Source organism: Notolabrus celidotus, chromosome 5 (assembly GCF_009762535.1).
Source record: "Notolabrus celidotus isolate fNotCel1 chromosome 5, fNotCel1.pri, whole genome shotgun sequence".
In the NCBI taxonomy this organism is placed as follows: domain Eukaryota; kingdom Metazoa; phylum Chordata; class Actinopteri; order Labriformes; family Labridae; genus Notolabrus; species Notolabrus celidotus.
This window is the reverse complement of record NC_048276.1, coordinates 20,932,844-20,953,089: the sequence shown is the minus strand read 5'-3', so window position 1 is coordinate 20,953,089 and position 20,246 is coordinate 20,932,844. Positions and strand designations below refer to the sequence as shown.

At 39.6% G+C, this 20,246-nt stretch overlaps 1 protein-coding gene across 1 annotated transcript in view; it reads right to left on the bottom strand.

Annotated features, from left to right (window-relative positions):
- Positions 1 to 2,294, bottom strand: part of med13a (mediator complex subunit 13a) — a 136,390-nt gene extending 134,096 nt beyond the window's left edge. Inside the window, 1 exon segment of the mRNA XM_034683752.1 lies at positions 1,672 to 2,294. Within this exon segment, the coding sequence (XP_034539643.1) occupies positions 1,672 to 1,737 (66 nt within the window). The 5' untranslated portion in view covers positions 1,738 to 2,294.
- Positions 2,295 to 20,246: the final 17,952 nt, after the last annotated feature.

The window sequence follows — 20,246 nt, the reverse complement described above, 5'->3', positions numbered from 1 at the left end:
AATAATAAAATCCTGTGCAAACAAATACCGTTAACACAACAAATCTTGTTGAAGAAAAGGGCTTCGCAAGTGAAAGGGTGTGCTTTCATGGACACGCTGTACAAGTTTGACATTCCTGCAGGAGCTGTCAGAGAGGGCAGCAGTAGCTCAGTCTGAAGTAAGCCTGCCCGATATGATAAAATATGCAATGTGAGATAATATTGTTCAATACTGTGATAACAAGAGGAAGTGCAATAAATATAGAAAATTTAAAGCACAAATGTTAGCTTTCCGTCACAGTTTTTAGGTCTAACTTTTGTTCTTCATGTTTTAAAAATACATGTGTATGCAACAAGTTTCTTCTGAATCAAATAAAACCCAGAGCACTTTATTTTCACCACTAAACTGGCACTTATTCATCTAAGAACAGCATGACATAGTGTAAACACATGGTCATTACACCCAGAAAACCCATACAACCATGTTGAGTGAGAAACAATTCATTGTTTACATGAAATGACTTCTCCTAATACTGCAATAAATTCAGACTTCCACTACATGTTTGTTGCAAATTCCCACATCATGATAACAATGACATTGCAATGAGTTGCACAGCCCTAATCCAAAGAAATATAACTTGAGACTGATTACAGGTAAAGTCTGCAAAGTGATGTAGTGGCAGGATAGATGCTAGTTCACTTCCTAGAGACCTGCTGAGGTAAGCTAATGCAAGGCACCAAACCATACACTGCTTGGGGGCACTAGCCCATGTGCAGCCCCCTTAACTTTAAAAACCTCTCCTTCATGCATGTCCACACAGACCTGTAGTGCATGTTTGTGGGTTGCACATCCTGTGTGTAGCATGTTTCAACAACACAGGGAAGAAAATCTAATTCCCTTGAAAGATGCTTCCCAACAATAACAAACAGGACTACTTTTTGCGCATTAATATGATTACAGTTAGTCCGCCAGAGTGTCTAATTAGTGCTGCATGCACAGCAATGGTGTTCTGCACAACAACGGTGTGCTATCGAGAAATAAAAGCCAATTTCTATAAAGTGTTGTCAGGTGTCAAACAGAGACATGTAACAGAAAAGTATGCACTATTCTCATGCTTCTTCTAAATAAAAACAAAGTGATATCTCACAGTGAGAGCACGCATCGGTTTCTAAACTTCAGTCTGCAAAGTGGAGTGCATGAGGTGTTTGGGTTTCTTGATAAAAACATAGTGGAAATGTAATGAGAGCGAGATAGCAGCAGGTTAATAATAAACACGCTGCTGAGGCGAAGAGGAGAAAGTGCTACAACAAGTTAACTCTCTGGGAAACACATTTTTTTGGCAGTAAAATGCACAACAGTTATTTCCGTGCAGACAAGGCTTAATGTTGCAGAGAAATGTAGTAAAAGAAGATTAACCTTGAGTGTTTGTTTTGCTAAAAGAAAAGTGAAAATGTTGCAGGAGGAAGGTTAGAAAGAAAGAGGGCGTTTTAAGTAGGTGTCAAGGTGTTAAAAGAAGGAGACAAGGTAATAATAGCGAAGTAGGGTAGCTTGTTGTCCTGAAATGATGTCAGATAGACAGGGCCGTAAGCCTGGCTAAGCTCCTATCAACTGATGACTGTGTGGCTAACGTTAGCTTAGCCCCCGTTCAGCTAGTTAAAAATGGCTGCTTTCCTTTAGTTTTAAATCTCTTACCAGACAGAATAGATTGGAATGGCAATCCTCCAAGCTGGCCCCGTTTGGTACATAACAAGCACTCATCCTTCTTCACTGATAGATCCAAGTCTCCATCATTTCACGTCCCGGGAAATAAAGAACAATTTGAGGGGGATTTGTGTTTTCAAAAAAAGATGTGCAGGCTTAATCAAACGAGAAATATTTTTTGTAACATTTGGCTGGAGGAGAGTTAATTTCACAACCTTCCGATGGGAGCTAAAAGCGCATAAAAGAGACTGTGTGGTCACTAGGTAGACATGTCCAAAGCACACAGTGGGAACAAATTTAAGGAAGCGAAAAATGTTCATAAAACAAAAAGAAAAGGAGAGCAAAAGAAGCAACTCTCCCCCTCCCCCTTAGCCCTAAAACGGTCTCTGCTTTAAAAAAAATAAAAACGTCCTGTCTTACTCCTCCATCGCAAAATTCAGCCTAAAAACGAAACGCATCCTGTGAAAGCCTCTCGAAATCTGCCATCTTCCTATATTTTAACGATTAATTCGATCATTTTTTCAGCCCTCGGTTCCTGTTGGTTTCCATTTGAATTCATGGATTCCTTTCTTTAATGGCGGCCACAGGGACAACTCTGCCTTCCACAGCCTATTGGCTCATTCGTGGTCAAAGATTTGTCAAGCTGTCTGGAGACAGAGACACACATGTCACTGAGCAGGCAACACATCCGGAAAAATAAAAGTACACAATCATAAAATAAGATAAGATAAGATAACATTTAGTGCAATCACCAGAGAAAACAACAACAAAATTATAACATTAAATTATAATAACAGTGGTATACTACTATATAGGCTACTTTACCAATGAAAACAGAATTATGAGTCAATTTCACCTGTTTTCACAAGATCATAACTGATCACTACTGATCACTAACTCACCTTACTGCTGTGGGCATGTTGTAGTTTGGCACATCACATTGGTGTTCATTGTTTTTATTAATATTAATATTTTTATATATATTTTTATATTTATTATTAATGTCTTCCTTTATTTGTGTGTTCTTTGTGGCTTTATATGGGACCTGAGAAACAAAATTTCGTTCCATATCATGCGACAGCTTGTATTGGTATGACAATAAAAAACCTTGAATCCTTTTGTTTTCTAGATCACAATAGGATTATCCTGCTATTATGAGATGTAAGCTTTGTTATCTGGAGATCATCAGATAAATTAAGGAAACCAGCTTTGTCAGATAACGAGGCATGTAAGTCAAGATCTTGAGAAGAAACCAATAAGTTAGTGTTTAACACAGGTGAACATTTTTAAATATAATTATAGTACATGTCCATATCTGCACAGGGCTTCCATAGACACTATGCAAACTCTTCACTTTTAGTAATTGATGACTTAAAACTTGGCCACCACCCAAACATTTGTACATGTAATGTTAAAAAGCACACTGTTTTAGGCGTTTAATGCTTATGATAAAAAGTTATATAGTCAAACTTCTTAGTGTGATGACATTGTGACACTGTTATTAAAACGTATTTTCTGCCACTTGAAAGAAGACACTGTTGGTTTGTTATTCAAAATGGAATATATTATAAGTTAAACTCTCAATGTGCTGTAAATATGTTATTATCAAATAATGTATTCAATCTAATAAAGGTATATTTTAAATGATGGTGTAGCTGTTACTTGTTTTATTTTGATAGTCCAAATGAGAGATTCCGGGTTTCTCTTTGTCCAACTTGACACTGTCGTGGTCATGAGGGCTGTAATAACACAAGACTGATAGGTATCGCCGCTAGGCCAGCGCAAGTGGCGCTGCTGAGCAACAGATTTTGTTACCAATGATCAAACCATACAAACTTGCTCACTTACACAGTGCACCACCTAGCGCATGTGATGTTTCACTTGCAATTGAAATATGCAACCGAGATGCATTGATGCGCCCTTTGTTTTGTTTATTTCAATCAAATACGATCGTTTGACCTCAATTTCACAGAGTGTGGCTCAAGTGAGATAAAGAAAGCCGTGAAATCAAATAGTCATTACATGCACAAAAGACAGGAATAATATTGCGGAGAGGAACATTTCAACAGAAGTCCTATGGGGAGGGCACACTGAGAACACTGTACGGATGCAGATTTATTTGTTGTTGACACACTTCAAGTTAGAAAGTGTTTATAATGCGCTTTTACTGACAGGTTCATCGATCACTTCAGTCAAAGGTGAAACAAATAGAGAAAATATGTAATTTTGAATTAAAAAGTCAAGAGAGAACAATATCTCAGCAACTTCCACAACAGTGCCAAACCAATTATAATACTGGCTTAACACTAAGGGACATCTTTATTATCAACTCTGTCACAGTCAATGTAATACTGAATGAATAAAACTCCAACATCATCAAAACACACATGTATCCACTTGACATGTTGAGAAAGAAGAAAAAGCTGCAACCACACAGTCAGACTATTACTCAAGCATAGCTCAGTAGGAAGTTTGATAATCCTCAGGGTATTATCTGCATGTTTTCATTTTTGGAGTGTTTTGGATGCAGCCAGTGTTTCCTTCCAAATGTCTCCTTACAGGAACCCTGTGGTTGCATAACACACACAACGCCATGACTTTTGCTCGAGAATAGCCTCAGTTATACGTATGGTTTTATCTAAAATATTGCAAAAAAAAACCCAAAACATATACTTAAAGGACGTCAATAAAGTTATGAATTATTAAGAAAAGAACCAAACTTTTTTTCTCTCTCTCTCTTGTTCTCTCTTTGGGCTTTTAAGCACTCTTAGTCTATATTAAATCTAAGGCTACCTTTTTTTGAAGGGCCTCTTTGTCCACTTCAATCTGCATTTTAACAGACTTGTCCTTGGGAAGCTGTGCATGAGTTTTTATTGCAATCAGTGCTACTGGAGCTGACATTGAAACAAATCTTTCAACATTGAATCAAATCATTTTCCTGAAAAGATTGTTATTATAATGTAATACAATATTATTCTGACAATACAGTACTAAGTAGATATGATGTGTTGCTGCATTGTGAGCCTTGTTCATAGTTTTCCACCATCACTATGACTTTGTTTTGAATTTCTCCAGGAAAACTTAGAAGGTTAACAACATTCAGCCATCAGAGCTTTTCCTAGAAATCTAACCTCAAGGCATCCTCCCAGACAAAATGTAACTGCATTCATTCAAGTGTGAAGCTCTGTAGGTTTATGGAATATTAATACATTTTAAGTTAGTCAGTGTTCCATTATTTCGCGTCAACTGCAATTACTTCAAGCTTAGTTAGTTAGTTTTCTAGTAATCAAATCTTCATGTTCCATCAGCGTAATAAAATGCATTTGATTTAAAATAATTTAAATCAAGGAGTTGAAAGTCTAAGTTGTAAAAATTCTTATAGAACAAACCAAGGCTGACAAAATGCGCAAAAGTTTCAGTCCAACCTGGACTTTCCTCAGCGTAAACTGAGGCATGCATTGTGAACCCCTCTATGTGTGGTTACTCCACAGGTGCAACCAATACCTAATTAAGGGCTTGATTGGACACCTGGGAACGCCACAGATTGAGCACATTAAAAACTCAGGATGCTGCACCACTAAAGGATAAAATCACATACCTGTGTATATGACGTTATAAGCAAAAATGCAAATCATGTTCAAGTACTAAATATAGGATGCACTGGCACTGCATGGCAATTAAATAAAATCACAGGAAACAGGACATGTCTTGTTTTTCATTTAAACCACTGTGTTTTAAGACAGGGGTTCCTAAAGTGGGGTCGGGACCCCCTGGGGGGTCGCGAGAATGTTTTTTAAATTAATTTAAAGTCATCCAAAATAGCATATTTTACCCATCATTGTAATAATGCAACAAACAAACTAAATAGTAGTTTCATTTGAAATAGAACCTTGCAAATATTTTTTTCCCCTTAGTTGTCTGCCTTTCTTTTTGGCCAGATGACTCCTGGGGTTAAGGTTATTTAACAAAAGCATAAGTAGCAACAGGTTTATTCAAAACAGTACAGGAAACACAGCCACATGTGTATGTAGGTAGGCACATTTTCTGCAGACCAGCTAAAGGAAGTATAAAGCAACATTTAATCACTTTGAGTGACAGTGGGGGTAGCAAGTCTACCTATATTTTGGGGTTTGCAAGCTGAAAAGTTTTGGAACCCCTGTTTTAAGATACAAGATATATCTGCACTCACATTGTAACAAAATTTGATGTTTCCACCACAACGATTAGGACTCATGGAGTCAATGCTACAGAGTACTTGATCTGACATGGAATGATTTCCATCTGCAAATATCTTGCAACACCTGAGGATCAGTTCGACAAGTAGAACCTTTATGTTCGATGATTCTGAATCTTAACAGTTGCTTTGTTTTTCCAACATCTTAACATATCGTGCTGCATTTCATTGCATCATTTTGTATTGTATAGCACATTGATAAAGTCTGCACACTGATCTGTAACAGATCTTTTCTCTCATATTCTATGTTATAAATACAAGGAATATTTCCTGTTTGTGATTCTAAAGTAAGAGCTGAGGAAATTAAACCATAAAGGTTGGGATGACAGCAGAACCCAAAGGCAGAAAACAGCTGGCTGCTACTCAAATGCAGCTCAGTGTTGATAGAGTTATGAAAGTGTGGCAGCATGATGAGTGGTGATATCTTAATAAAGAGCAACATGTGAAGAGATCATTCTGTTCAAATAATTATTAGGAGGATTCTTTACTAACATGACCAACATGTGGATAATTTAATTGCATGTTGACTTTCTTCTATGACCAACACAGAGAGATCACTAGACCCCAAAGACAGAGAACCATCTCCTCTTCATATGAGAAACATAAGAAATGTATCAGAAATATTATGATCCTGCAAAGATTATACATTACTTATGCAAGCTCTTTAAACTCATTACCAAAACAATATACAACAAGAGTTTTGTGCTTGTGTAGTGCAGTCTCAGAGGCCCTGTGACATTAGCTTTTTGTCTTTTATCTGATCCCAGTGAACAGCTTTCTCAACCTTAACTTCTCCCCATAGGAATGAATGATAATCTCACATTGTGTGCTTCCCACGCTTTATCATTACTCTCCTTGATACAAAAAAACCAATTGTGGCTTGATACCATCTGTATAAGATTGTTTAACAGAAGAAAACACATCTAATAGCAGAGGCAATGAGCACAGTTGTCATAGCAGGGTAACTAATGTGAATACCAGATTGCTATCATATCTGGAGATGGTTTTCTCTCACTTATCTCCTGCTCCCTCTTATCTAAGTCCCACAGAGACAGTTTGTCATATATATTCTATCCCAGCAGCGCTCAAGAATACTTGGGAAATGAAAGTGTAAGATAGTTCGGAGTTGGCCAACTGCTCTTTTGACATTTGATTTGACATGCTCTGTGGTCCCTGCCATTCTGCTGTAGGAGCGTTTGCCAGAGGGCCCTGTCTCACTGTTGTGTGACTAAATCCTGCATGAGAAAGTGAATAATAAATCTGTGGTTTAGCCAGAGAGAAAGAGAACATGTGCTGAATTTAATAAGCGCCTTTGGTCAGAAAAGACAGAAAAACATTGATGAGAACACTTACGATCACCATGCCATACTGTATTAAATTTGTCACATCATCTTGTATTACAGCCTATCGTATCATATCATTGTATCATAAAATATAGTTTTGTATAGTGTCTTATAGGATAGTATTGTATCCTATTGTTTAATAACATATAGTAGGTACCATACCAAATCATATCGTACTTTGTTTTAATGTATTGTACAGTACCATACCGTATCATACAATATCATGCTGTATTATACCGTATGGTACTGTATCATATCAAATTACTTTGTGCTGTATTGTAACATAACATGTCCAATCATATCGTATTGTATTGCATTGTATCGTATCGTATCGTATCGTATCGTATCGTATCCTATCCTATCCTATCGTATCGTAACTCAGGGGTTCTCAAACTTTATGGGCTTGTGTACCCCCTTTAAAAACAATTTCAGCCAAGTATCCCCATCGTATGGCCGAGAAAATTTTTCAGGAAATAATATGTGGAAATAACGTGAATAAATGTATGCATGTGGTTTTACAGTGTCAAAATAACATTGAAGTGAAATGGGGGCATCTGGTCCAAGTGGTTTTTCAAATAATATATTTTATGAATGAATATGCTCAATTTGGAAATAGTGCCCTATTTGACGTTGCATTGAAATACAAATTATAAGGCTGTTGATAAAGTTGTTTTAAATAAGATTTTTTTTACATTTGTCATGTTACTCTTGCAGTACTCCCACGTACCCCTAGGGGTACCGCCATTTGAGAATCACCGTTGTAACTTATCAAAACACATAGTATCAGGTCGTGTCGTATCATATCTTATAGTATCGTATAGTGTTGTAACTTATCGAATCCTGTCATGTCATAATATAACTTATTGTATTGTATCATATCATGTCATATCATATGGTATTGTAATGTATCACATCGTATCATATCTTAACTTATTGAGCCATATCACATTGTAACTGTATCATGCGCTATACATGGTGTATTGTTCTGATTTTACACTGTATATCTGGTCGGGGGACAGTTTTGCATTTATTGATAGGACAGCTGAAGAGAGACAGGAAATGTGGGAAGAGTGGGGGAAGACATGCAGCAAATGGCCAAGGCCGGGAGTCAAGCCAGTGACCGCTTTAACAAGGACTGTAGCCTCTGTACATGGGGCGCAGGCTTAAACCACTCGGTTTGATCTGAGAAAGAGAAAACATGTTTGCATCACTCACATTGAATTCAATAAGTGGTTTCAGTCAGGAAACAGAGAAAAACATGAAATCATCTCAAACAACTAGAAGAACACGTAACTTAAAGCTCAGAAAAAGTATGGAGGAAATAATTTCATACATGTATATACTGTATGTGTAAAAAAAAAAAAAAAAAAAAAAAAATCCTTTTTATAAAGCATTTGTCATAACCAGCATTTAAGGCTTTATATAACTTGTAAAAACCATATGTACAAAAACACTACAATTTCTGATTACAACAGGAAGGCATAAAGAATAAGATGGTACATGCTTAAATAGTCCTGGCTAAAAACAGTACATTAAACACCAAGAATAATATACAAAACTCACATGGAAGCATTTAAAAAAATAAAGACTCTTAAAGAGCCCCATAATATATCAGTTGAATGTTTAAAACTTAATAGAAGAAAAACACACCTATTGGGGGGATCATTAAGAGTAATTTGATGCTGTGTCACAGTTCAGAGTTTTTGCTTATATCTGGTCTGTGCCTATTAAACTAAACTAACTTGGCAGCATTCTCTAGCATGAATGGATGACATTGTTAGTGTACTTCCTAAGAGTGAGCTTACTGCTAATGATCACATCCAGGTTCCTGACATTCAGTCAACATTAATTTGTAATGTCATGTGTGTGCTGTGTGTGTCCCATAACCCCAGACACAGGGCAAGAGTCAGGATTAATGGCGCTGCTGCTGCTGAAGGATCATGAGAATCATGTGAAAAAGCTTTCTGTAAATCAATAAAATTGACCACACAGACAGGAAATGTTTTCTCTCCTCCTCTGGCAGACACGGCTGAGACATCCAGCAGTTAAGAGGGCGACTCTGAGGTCCAGAGTTCAACAGCATAACGTGTGTTTACAGAGGCTAAGTGGTGATATCCCATTGTTGGCTTCTGCAGAGGAGGAATAGTTATGAAGAGGGTCAACAAGCGTGCCATGTTCAAATAAAGTAGCTGTGCTCCCTTTCACCTTGTTAAAGCACACACGGATATGTGCTTTCTCCTGCCCTCTATCACACACACAAACATACACACACTGACCTTTTTTCCTCTGTATCACCAAATCCACAAAGATGCATCAAGGAGAGCGTTTGAATTTAATGAGAACATGCACTTATTCCATCCATTTACTCTCATGATGGCTCTTGGCCCTGACTGCAAAGTTATTAAAATGTTGAATAAAAACATCTTGAGAGCCAAGGTTGTGCTTGAATTAAAATAACATTATGTATAAGGAGCCAAAGAGCTAGAATATAAATATATCTGACTTAAAAAGTTAAGATAAGTCAAGTTTTCTATATTTGTGTGATATTCTTTGGATGGCAAACAGCCCTGTATGTAATAAACATGTTGTATGAGGTACTTGTGAATAGGTATCAGCTACAGGGGGAAACCAGTGAGCTCGACCCCTTTCTTACAAAAGTGGCAACCCAGACATACGTACAATCAAGAGGAAGTTTCAATTAGTAAAATAAAATAAAATAAGATAAGTAAAAATCAAAATAGATAAATAAAGCTAGAAAACATGACCTCCAAATTATGTAAAAGCATACTTTCCAATGTAGAAGTTTGAACATCAGGACCTGTAGGACATACAGTAAATGAAGGGGTTCTAGTGACATGACACCAATCTAGGTGAAGTTATTAAGCATTTTTATTCTATCTTTTTACAAGTATTGCACTTTGTAGACAGTTGCTTATGACTCAAGTTATGGCGGGCTGAAGGCCAGCGTAAATTGTCAAGTTCACAAGATGGCTCGTAATGACGAGGCTGTAGCTTGCTCTCCTGTTACCTAACTATGCCTTGAGAAAGATGATGGTTACGTAAAATAAATGTTCTGCTGATGAGTTATCGACAAGGTGATGGAAAGCTCCTGTACTTTTTGCTTTTCTTTTTTAAACCTAATGACAGGTGCAATGTAAAATGTAGCAAAGTACAATATTTCTCACAAATAATACTGAGTGAAGGTCAAAGTGTTGATTTAAAAAATTACTCAAAAAAAGTATAAATAGGAACTACTCAATTACAGTAACATGACTCATCAAACTCTACTTTCACTCCTGGGTTTAAGCCTGCATAGTTGTGGAATATGCAAAGGAAGTGCAGTTCTAATATCATACAGGCCTTCATTGGGATGTTTCTTTCTGTTTATATATTTGGGGAATGAAAACTTTGTTTTAGACACAGCAATCACTTCCTGATAGTGCCAGAAAACTGTTGAATGACTGTAACTTCTTAAAAAGTAAAAATCCCATCAGGGAATTTGTCTAGAGACCCTGGCTGTATTTCAGTGAATGAAATATCTGGCATTGACAGCTGATAGTTTGAAGCAGTAGTGCAGGTCCAGAGACATTGGTGTTATGATTTTGATCTCCTCAGATAAAGTATTATAGAGCGCCTGGTTTGCACCTGCTAGGTGGGCAGAAAAAGTGGATTTTAGGCATAAAAGTGATCTAAATGTTTGCTGTGCTTTGACATTTTACACAATTCTGCAGCCAAACCTGAGTGGGAACCTCCCAGCCCCTCCTGCAGACAGGCACAAGCACAGAAAAGCCAAATTGAGAGTTCTTGGTGTGACAGAGTGGGAGCAGCCCCCTGGTCATTAGCCTGAGAGGGCTGCAGAGTGCTGAGCGTGCAGAGAGGCTGGCTCTGTGCCGCCAGCCTCCATCTGAGCAGCCGGGCGGAGTATGTAAAGTCTCGCTGAGTGTGAGGTCAGGAGGAGCAGAATGTGAACCAGGAGGAAAAAAAACTGTAGTGTCTTGCTTGTTTTGCAGGTCAACGAGTCATTACAGCATGAAAGAATAATGTGTGTGTGCTTGTCTGCACAGCGGATGGATAAACTTTAGCTCTTTGTCAGCTGACACCTGCTCAAACCCAACTCTGCAGCCTGCTTTGTTACAGGACCAGAGTGCTACAACACGAGTCTCTTCAGAACGACGTCAAACAGTGTTATTCAGGGGCAGTTAGGCAGAGAGCAGCTCTTTGTTGAATCACTTCTCTGGTTAAATTGTGTGAAGTGCTTGTCAGCTCGGTTGTTGCAACAATGCTTTGCTTCTCTATCTGTGGGTGAGGTCTGGGGTTAGGTCTGGCTGCCATGTTCCCTCCCTTGATGGAGCTAAGGGGTGAGTTGTTCAGATCTGGGTGCTGTCCCGGTGCGTTCAGGAACATTCCAGGCACACAAATAAAGCCGTAGCAGTGCGCCTTTTGTTGCACTGCTGACTAGACAAGAGCCTTTTTTTCTGCAGGGCTGCTGCCTTTAAAAGACCGAGTCGTGCATCCCTGCTGGTAAACGATCTGACACACTTTTTCCTGCTGCAGTCTTTTCACGAGCCCTTGTTGTTAGACTGTCGTTGATATTCTCCCTCTGCCTTCCCGCCCTATCCCTCTTCTCCCCTCCCTCCTCTCTTTCATACACTTTTGCACACATTGCAAGCAGATGGAGAAAAAAAGTGTCTGTATCAGAGATATTTCCTCCCCCTTCTTAAGCAGCCTTGCACCCTGCAGAAGCAGCATGGGATTAATAAATTCAATATGAATTGAAGGCTAATGAAATGTGCACCCCCACCTCCTCTCTCTCCTGACTGCCAGGCAGTCAAGAGAGAGAGGGAAGGAAGGCTGGGCTCCTTGAGAGAGGGAGAGAATGAGCTCATTGTCACAATTACACCATCAAAAGCAGCAGTCAGCAGAACCATAAAACTGGCCCTGCTGTCAGGAGGCTGACCTGGGTGACTGGATACAACATGCCCGGCATTCCTTTGTGACACGGTGCTTTGTCATTTTCCTCCTGGTGACACCGAGGGACGGGCCACATCCCCGGAAAGCTGTGTTCACGCTGTGTTACAGGGAGGTATAATCATTCAGGTTTACAATGTCTGCTTCTAAGTGGAGCAATTTCAGTGCATTCTGATCTCTGGTCTGATTACTGACACTTTGTCACAGCCACTTTGAGTCTCATACAAATACCCAAGGTCTCCAAAATTAAATCTAGTTGACTGCATTAAAGTATCTGAGAGATTTTTATTCCTTTATTTATTTGTAAGTTTAAAAAGAAACGATGGGGTGCTGGTTTGGATTTGCAGTTAAACATGTACAAATGCTTATGTCCTCAAAGCTGGCGGCCTGGGTTCAATTCTGACCGGCAACCCTTTCCCACATGTCACCCACTCTCTCCTACTCTATACACTGTCATATCTCTTACTTATAAAGATCTATACCCAAAGTCACCACTCAATTTACCAACAGACTGAAATGTGCTTCACTTCCTCTTGCATACTGCGGGACATTTCCATCCTGTTACTCCTCGCCTGCAATGTGTAACGCATGGAGGCTTAATTGTGGGGTAAAGTCGTTCCACCTCTGATCCTCCCTCAGAGATAGTAACAGAGGCGGGACAGGGGTGTCAATGTGTAGCGCCAGAACTGTGCCATGTGTAAGTGCATGTCTGAGTATGTGTGTGTGTGTGTGTGTGTGTGTGTGTGTGTGTGTGTGTGTGTGTGTGTGTGTGTGTGTGTGTAGTGCTTCTGCTGTGTGTTTAGAAGCTCTGCCTCTTGCACTTCTTCAACACTGTAATGTGATGTGAAAATCACACATTAAGACATCAATATTATGATGATCCAGGGTGCAATGTGTAAATGCAAAGGTGTAGTAATAGCAGGATATCATTCCAGTGCTGTTTGGGAATTGCAATGTGTAAGAGGCTGATGAAATGCAAAGAAAGTTAGAAGCAGCAAATCCCAAATAGTGGCTTATGGCATGAGTACTGCCTCAGACAAGGCTGGAGGAGGAGGGCCACCCCTTGGATCCTCCTAGAATGCAAAGAACCTTTTTACATGTGTCTCAATTATGGTTCAGGATTTTGGGATGGTACCTGGGGTGGCCAATCAGCTTTAAAGGGGGCCTATAGGGCACCCCTTGCCATCCCTCTGGTTCTACCCCTGGTGCAAAGGTCTTTTTATGTTTTTCTCATTCATCACTCCAAAAGGCCACTAACTGTGTGCTTTTTCAGTATTTTTACTGTGGGACTGTTTCTCTATTACTGCCCCGGAAGGATTTATTCAACTCTACAGTTGGTTTGAAACCCACTGGGTCTTAAAAAGATGCTGCAGTTAACCTTTTGCTCCTGAATTTAACACTGAGCGGTGTGACAGAGTATTGGTATGTCACCCTTTAGGAATCAAAACAAGATGGTTGTTTCTCCAGAGCATGTACAGATATTTTTCTTGGCAGGTTTCATCTTGTAAAATCAAAAAAGAGCACATACATGAGGCTACAACAGTTTCATTTACACTAAGATATTTTAAATCCTTACTGTTGGATAATGGCAGCTTGCGCTGTTGTAAAGGACACAGCAGCCACAGGAAACACACCCAGGTTTGCAGACGCTGCAGTTTCCCCACCACCCATATGGACTGCTGCAATTAGATCAGAAACAGAAGCAGAGAGAGAGAGAGAGAGACAGAGACAGGCAGACAGAAAGATAGAGAGAGAAGGAGCAGGAGGGGGCATCGAGACAGAGAGCGATGGGGGTGTGAGGGTTCAACTCAAGGGCGTGCTGAGAGGCGAGGAGAAGGTCGAGAGCACAGCCACTGATGCAGTTGAAACCCTCGTGCAGCCGTGTTTCCAATTAGAGCAGGCTGAGCTCCTAATTGTTTAATGGAGGCTGTGTGTGGGATGGAGGAGGCTCTGTGTGTTCTCCTCCTCAGCTGATTGATATAGTGGCCTGTTTACACCACCCAGTGAGCCTCCAGTGATCATGATAACATTTCATTGCCCCATCAGCACGGCCACCAACACACATCAGCACCCCCTGCCCCACCCTCTCCCACCCTGGCCCCTTAGCTTCCTGCACTGAGCTCATTACATTAGTTGATCATGCTGCGAAAAAATTGCAACACTTGCAACATTAAAGTATGGCTGTGATTGATGGATACTGCTGAGCCCTATTTCAAACAAACAGCAAATGTGAGACACAACAATAGTCATTTAACTTGTCGGGTCTGACTTTCAGTTCAATTTCCTGCTCATAAATGTCAAGTCTAAGTTCGATGTGGCGCCCAGACTTCAGCGGGAGTAGGTTGTGAAACAAGTGGGGTTAAATCCAGAAGATTGATTGTCTAAAGCTAGAATCTGATGAATTGATTGGTGCACATAACAAATTAAAAGACCACACAACTCTCTGGTCAAAGTCTAAATGATGTGACTCATGCTTCTCTCAGTAAATGTAACTAAATGAAAAAACGGAAGATAATTCATTAAATGTAGCTCTAGCGAAAGTTCAGACAGGAAGACTATGAAGCAAATCACAGCAGTTGTTTAACTCTCCTCTCCCTCTTCAATACCTCACCCGCTTCCAGCTGCATGCTCCAGAGCTGTCACGGCGCCTGTCATCCAATAGCTCAGTGGCACACCCTTATCGTCAGCCTATCAACTCTCTGCTGTTTTTTTAAATTTCTCTCTCTCCTGCTAGTTCCTTGTTGCATTGATGGTGCACACCCCTCCACCTCCCTATCTCCACCTGGTCTCTGCAAGTCTTCAATTCCTAGGATCATCTAGCACCACCACCAGTGTCTGGACTCTAGGGGGATTTCTTCAGCTGCCAAATTCACACATCCTATGCTCACAACATTATCCCCATAGAGTCCTTACACCAAAGATTTCTGTCAAGTTTCATCATTCATTCAGTTGTAATAAATAACCTTTAATATTTAAATTGTGTCTCTCCTGATTGAAATAGTGCTTTAGTTTCCTACAATTCTACAATTCTACAATTTCATTTAGCAGACGATTTTGTCCAAAGTGACGAACAACATAAGCAAGAATTTAGACTGGAGGGAAAAACCTTAGTAAGTGCGACAAAGTGCTTCAAGTTGATTGGCCCAAGTTTCTCTCATCTAGTGCCAGAAGTAGTGCCAGGTTTTTGTTATTTTTTTAAAAGATAATGTAGCAACAGCTAATCACAAGAAATAACTCAAGTCAACAATATCGTTCAGCATTCAACAGCATTCAATATTCAGTGCTAAATGTTCAATAAAAGCTGGGTTTTAGACCGTCATTCTACCCCTGATGACAAAGATGAGAAGGGTCAGGTCCCTAATATTAATAAGGGATACAATTATATTGTACCACCCAAAACAGTAACAAACATCCTGTTTTTTTGGAGATGGGAAGAGAGGGGGAGGTGGGGTTAATAAAAATAGTCTTAAAAAATGTATATAATATTTTCAAAAAAGACCAAAACAGCTTGTAGTTTAAATTATTTAAATAATCATAAACCATCTAACATATGTATATATGATATATTACCGACATACACTCTTTAATAAAGTTGATTTATTCTAAGGATTAGATGAATTATCTTTGTTTTCTCCCGCTTTTTTGATTGTTTTACATTCATTATATCTGATGTTTATGTGTAACAAAATGTTGCTAATGACATCTATAATGTATATCCTTAAAGTGAATTTATAATAGTTGTTACAGAAGTTTGCTTGGTCATTTTATCTTTGGAGTTTCTATGTTAGACGTACTACATTAGGTCTGTCAGTGAACCATTAAATGATGAATGAAACTAAAGAGCAGGTTGAACAGAGTGTTCCTGAATTCTGTTGCACAGGAAAATAACATTATAACCCTGTGAATAAGTGCAATGATTTTTGTTGTATTTTATATGTATTTCATGTATAATGAATGGATTTAAGAATCACTGTTTCCAACAGGCTGTAGCACTCATGGGTGTACATTTGACAAAAAGAAAAAATAAACTCAATCCATATATCTGTGTCCACAGGGGGATAAAGAAAAACACATATTGAAGGATTCAGTGCAGCACACTCATCAACATTTTATGGGCTGTCAGTCAATATTCATGAGCAGGGTTTATTTGAACATACTAGTTACTGGTCAATAAGTTTACCAAGTGCAGCAGCCAAGGCCTCTGTGAACATCCTCCTCCCTACAGAGGATACTGACGGATACAGTTTCCTCCTCTGCTCACTGATCAATACATGCTGTACTCTAAATCTGTTGTGGATGTAAAGAACAGCACACTAATGACTCCTCATTATTAACACTGAACTGAACTGACAGCCTGGCGAGGACTGTAGTGTATGTTTCTATTAATGCATACAATAATACACTGAGCATGTCGTTGCTCGCTCAGTGCAAGTCAAGCAGGTAGTTTGATACACACTGTGAGCTGCCAAGAAGACATCCTGCCAGAGGTTTGTTCACTGTGTGTGTGTGTGTGTGTGTGTGTGTGTGTGTGTGTGTGTGTGTGTGTGTGTGTGTGCGTGTGTGTCTGCAGGGTGTGCATGCCTCAATGTACATGCAGATATATGTGCTTCCAGTCATTATTCATGGTGCAATATGCCATAAATACTCTCAACATAGCACACTCACATCGCACTGTGAACACTTGCTCAACACTCATGCATTATGCATGTCTGCATCTGTGTCTCAGATCTACAGTGCACAGTGTCTGTTCTGAGGGGCAATATTGTTGGCAGGCTGTAATGTGTGTGATCAGCCTGCACTATTTTTCTGCACTACATGGGATTTATAAGACCTAAGCTTAGAGTCTCAGCTTTTGTTTGCCGTCATATATTTCTATTTCAGTGAAAAAGAAAAAGCATTTGCATTACTTTTTTAGGAACAAGTCAAATTGTTCTATCCAGGCCAGAAAACACTTGGTAAACCTTGTATTCAGGTGGTGTTGGAGTATTTCCAAAAACAACTTTCCTACTGAATAATTTCCCTTGAAGTCTCCATCATCATATTACAAAGAAACATGGCTTACAGAAGTAAATGTTGTCTTGAAACTCTTAAACTTCTTACCTATTCACCTATTACAGATATTTTTAGGCTAGTTGGTGAGTTCCTCGTATGAATTAAGGTTGTAAAAAAGCTGCTGTCCACATAGAGCAACCTAAATTAGCTCTGAGCAAAATTATATGTTAAAAAACACATGACCACATTGAAGGTAATCAAATTCCAAACATCACATTCCTCGCAACTAATGGCTCTTTTCTACTACACAGTTCCAGCCCTACTCGACTCGACTCGGCTCTACTCGACTCTACTCTACTCAGTTTGGGTTTCTTTTCCACCAGCCCAAGTACCAACTCACGGTGGGCGGGGTCGTCATAAACACAGCTGCACAAAACTGTGTTCACATCATTTTGAACACGTCACAAACACAACGATCACAAACAATGGAGGACATGGAAGCAATGGTGTACTTGCTGCTCGGTATGCGGCTTTTTTGTCGCAGGCCGAGTGAGAGAGGAAAGCAAAAGAGTACTGATGTCGTTTTTTAAAGATGGCGGGTTTGATTCCTGTGTTGAGCCCATAGGTTGAGCGTTGCGCTCATGACTCTTCGGTGACAACATTCTCTGACCAATCAGTGGCCGGCCGACGTCACCTTTTAGTATTGGCTCAGCTCGCTTGGAACCAGAGCAGAGCAGGTACGAAAAACGGGTATCTGACACGAGGTACCGCGCCCGTGGAAACACAACACAAGTTGTTGAGTCAAGTCGAGTAGAGTAGGGCTAAGACGGGCCAGTGGAAAAGGGCCATAAGCTGCATCTGAAAGATTCAAGTCATTTCCCTTTTTTACCTGCATACACAAAAAGACGAAATGCTGTTCTTCCACCACACAGCAGTATAGGCAGAATCAAGTGGCAACCTCCATTCTCAAACTATGAAGCCCATGCGGAAGTGTTATAAACTGCAGTTCATCAAGAATCCACTTGAGGCTGGCTGCAGAAACACCAGAAACCACATAGACACCAATTAAAAAAAGATGATATTTGCAGCATTAATAAACATGTCCACAGCCTGGTTAAAAAAATGGCTTGGCTTTTTGTAGCTAATTTCTCTAATGGCACACACTGTACGGGGGTTGAATTTTTTCTAACGCAACGGTTCAGAAGATACTATGATTACGAGTTTTTGCCCAAATAAGGACATGACTGACTTGACTCCTGGCCGGGAACACATAGCTGTTGTCTAGGAGGCTCAAACTCTGCCTCTTTACGTCACACTATGCCTGGTTGAGTTCCGCATTTCCAATATGGCTGCCGCCGTCGATTGGCTTCAAAACAGCACTCAGGAACAAATGGGTGACATCACGGTTACTACGTCCATATTTTATACAGTCTATGGGCAGAATAAGTAACAGTTGACCAGTTTTCCTTTTCTGGACCACATTTGGCTAATGTCCACTGCTGACTGGAAATACCCCACAAGAGCTGTAACTGTGGTTGATGCTCAGACTAAGTGATCACAATTTGGTCTTTGTCAAAGTTGCTAGCACCCTCACTCTGGGACATCTTTCTTGCTTCCAACACATCAACTTTGCAAACTTGATGCTGAACATTTTCCCTCCACTGACCGGTGCCTTTGAAAAATCATAATCTGTGTTATTCGCTTCACTTGTCAGTGATTGTAATGCTATGTTTGATTGGTGCAAACTCAGTTTCCTTTCATGTAAGAAAATGCAGAACATTTAAATACAGCATGTTTACAGTAGCAGCAAAAGTCTTCAGTAAAACCTATGTTTTCTTTGCTTAGGATAAAATCTGTCAATTTATATGCAGCTAGTGACAGCAGCAAAAATCCTGTATACACTGTAAGTGGTAACATTTAGTGTCAAATGGTTCTTTAATACACTCAGCAAAAGGAGAGTGTTTGGCTGAGGGTATTTGGTTTGCAAATCAGACATGCCCTTACATGTTCAAGTGCTTCATGATAGCTCTAATAAAAAGCCTGAGGAGGGCACAGCTGGCTGACTACTTCATCATCATCATCAACATCCTTATCATCATCACAACTCTGACTGGACTGCTGCCACACAGCCTCAAAGCTGCTCTGTCAGTTTTAACCCCAAGAACCACAGGTAGACAAGAACAGCACTATATATACAGGAGCCGTGCAGAAATAGATGACAGCTGATAAGACTGTGCTATCTCTTTGTGCTCATATTGATCTGAGATAAACATCTGCCTGCCACAGAGCCTCTGTGTTCATGTGGTCTGAGGACATATTAAAAGCTTTTATTGTACCCATGGCACCTCCGTCCTCTCTGCTACAAAAACCACACTAATACACACAAACACACACACACACACGCACACATTTCAGTCTGACCCTTTCTCTGATTCACAGCTGTGTGTGTGACTCGATGAGTCAGAGCCGGCCTCAGCGGACGATGAATGAGGGGTGGATTTTTGCTAACCTCACTGTCACTCTGTGGCCTTTTAACCCTGGCCGGGAGCAATGACGCAGCACTCTTACCTTCTAACCCACATCTTGAAGAGTGGAGATTAATGAATTTAAATTTATGTGTAAGTCCATTTGTAGAGGACACATTTATAGCTGTGGTAAGAATATGAGCCTGAATTAGATATTATTCCATAAAACTACAGATAAAAAATACAAAATGGCATTTTTTAATATCTGAATAGGTTATATGCTCTGGTGGTTTTTTTTAGGTGCAAAGAGACAGAAAATTACAACTACGTATCAGCAGGTGGATTGTAGTCTTGTGCTGTACCTTGTGTTACTACAGTGAGAGGATAACACAAGGCAATAAGAGGTAAATCATTGAGACAAATAATATTTGTATTTGATTGTACAACTACATTACTATCACATAGTAATAGTACATATTATACAGCTCCTATATTTATTACAGGTATGATTATTTTCTTACTTGCAAGGGGAGATTGGAGAATCCACATTTGATAACAGGGTAT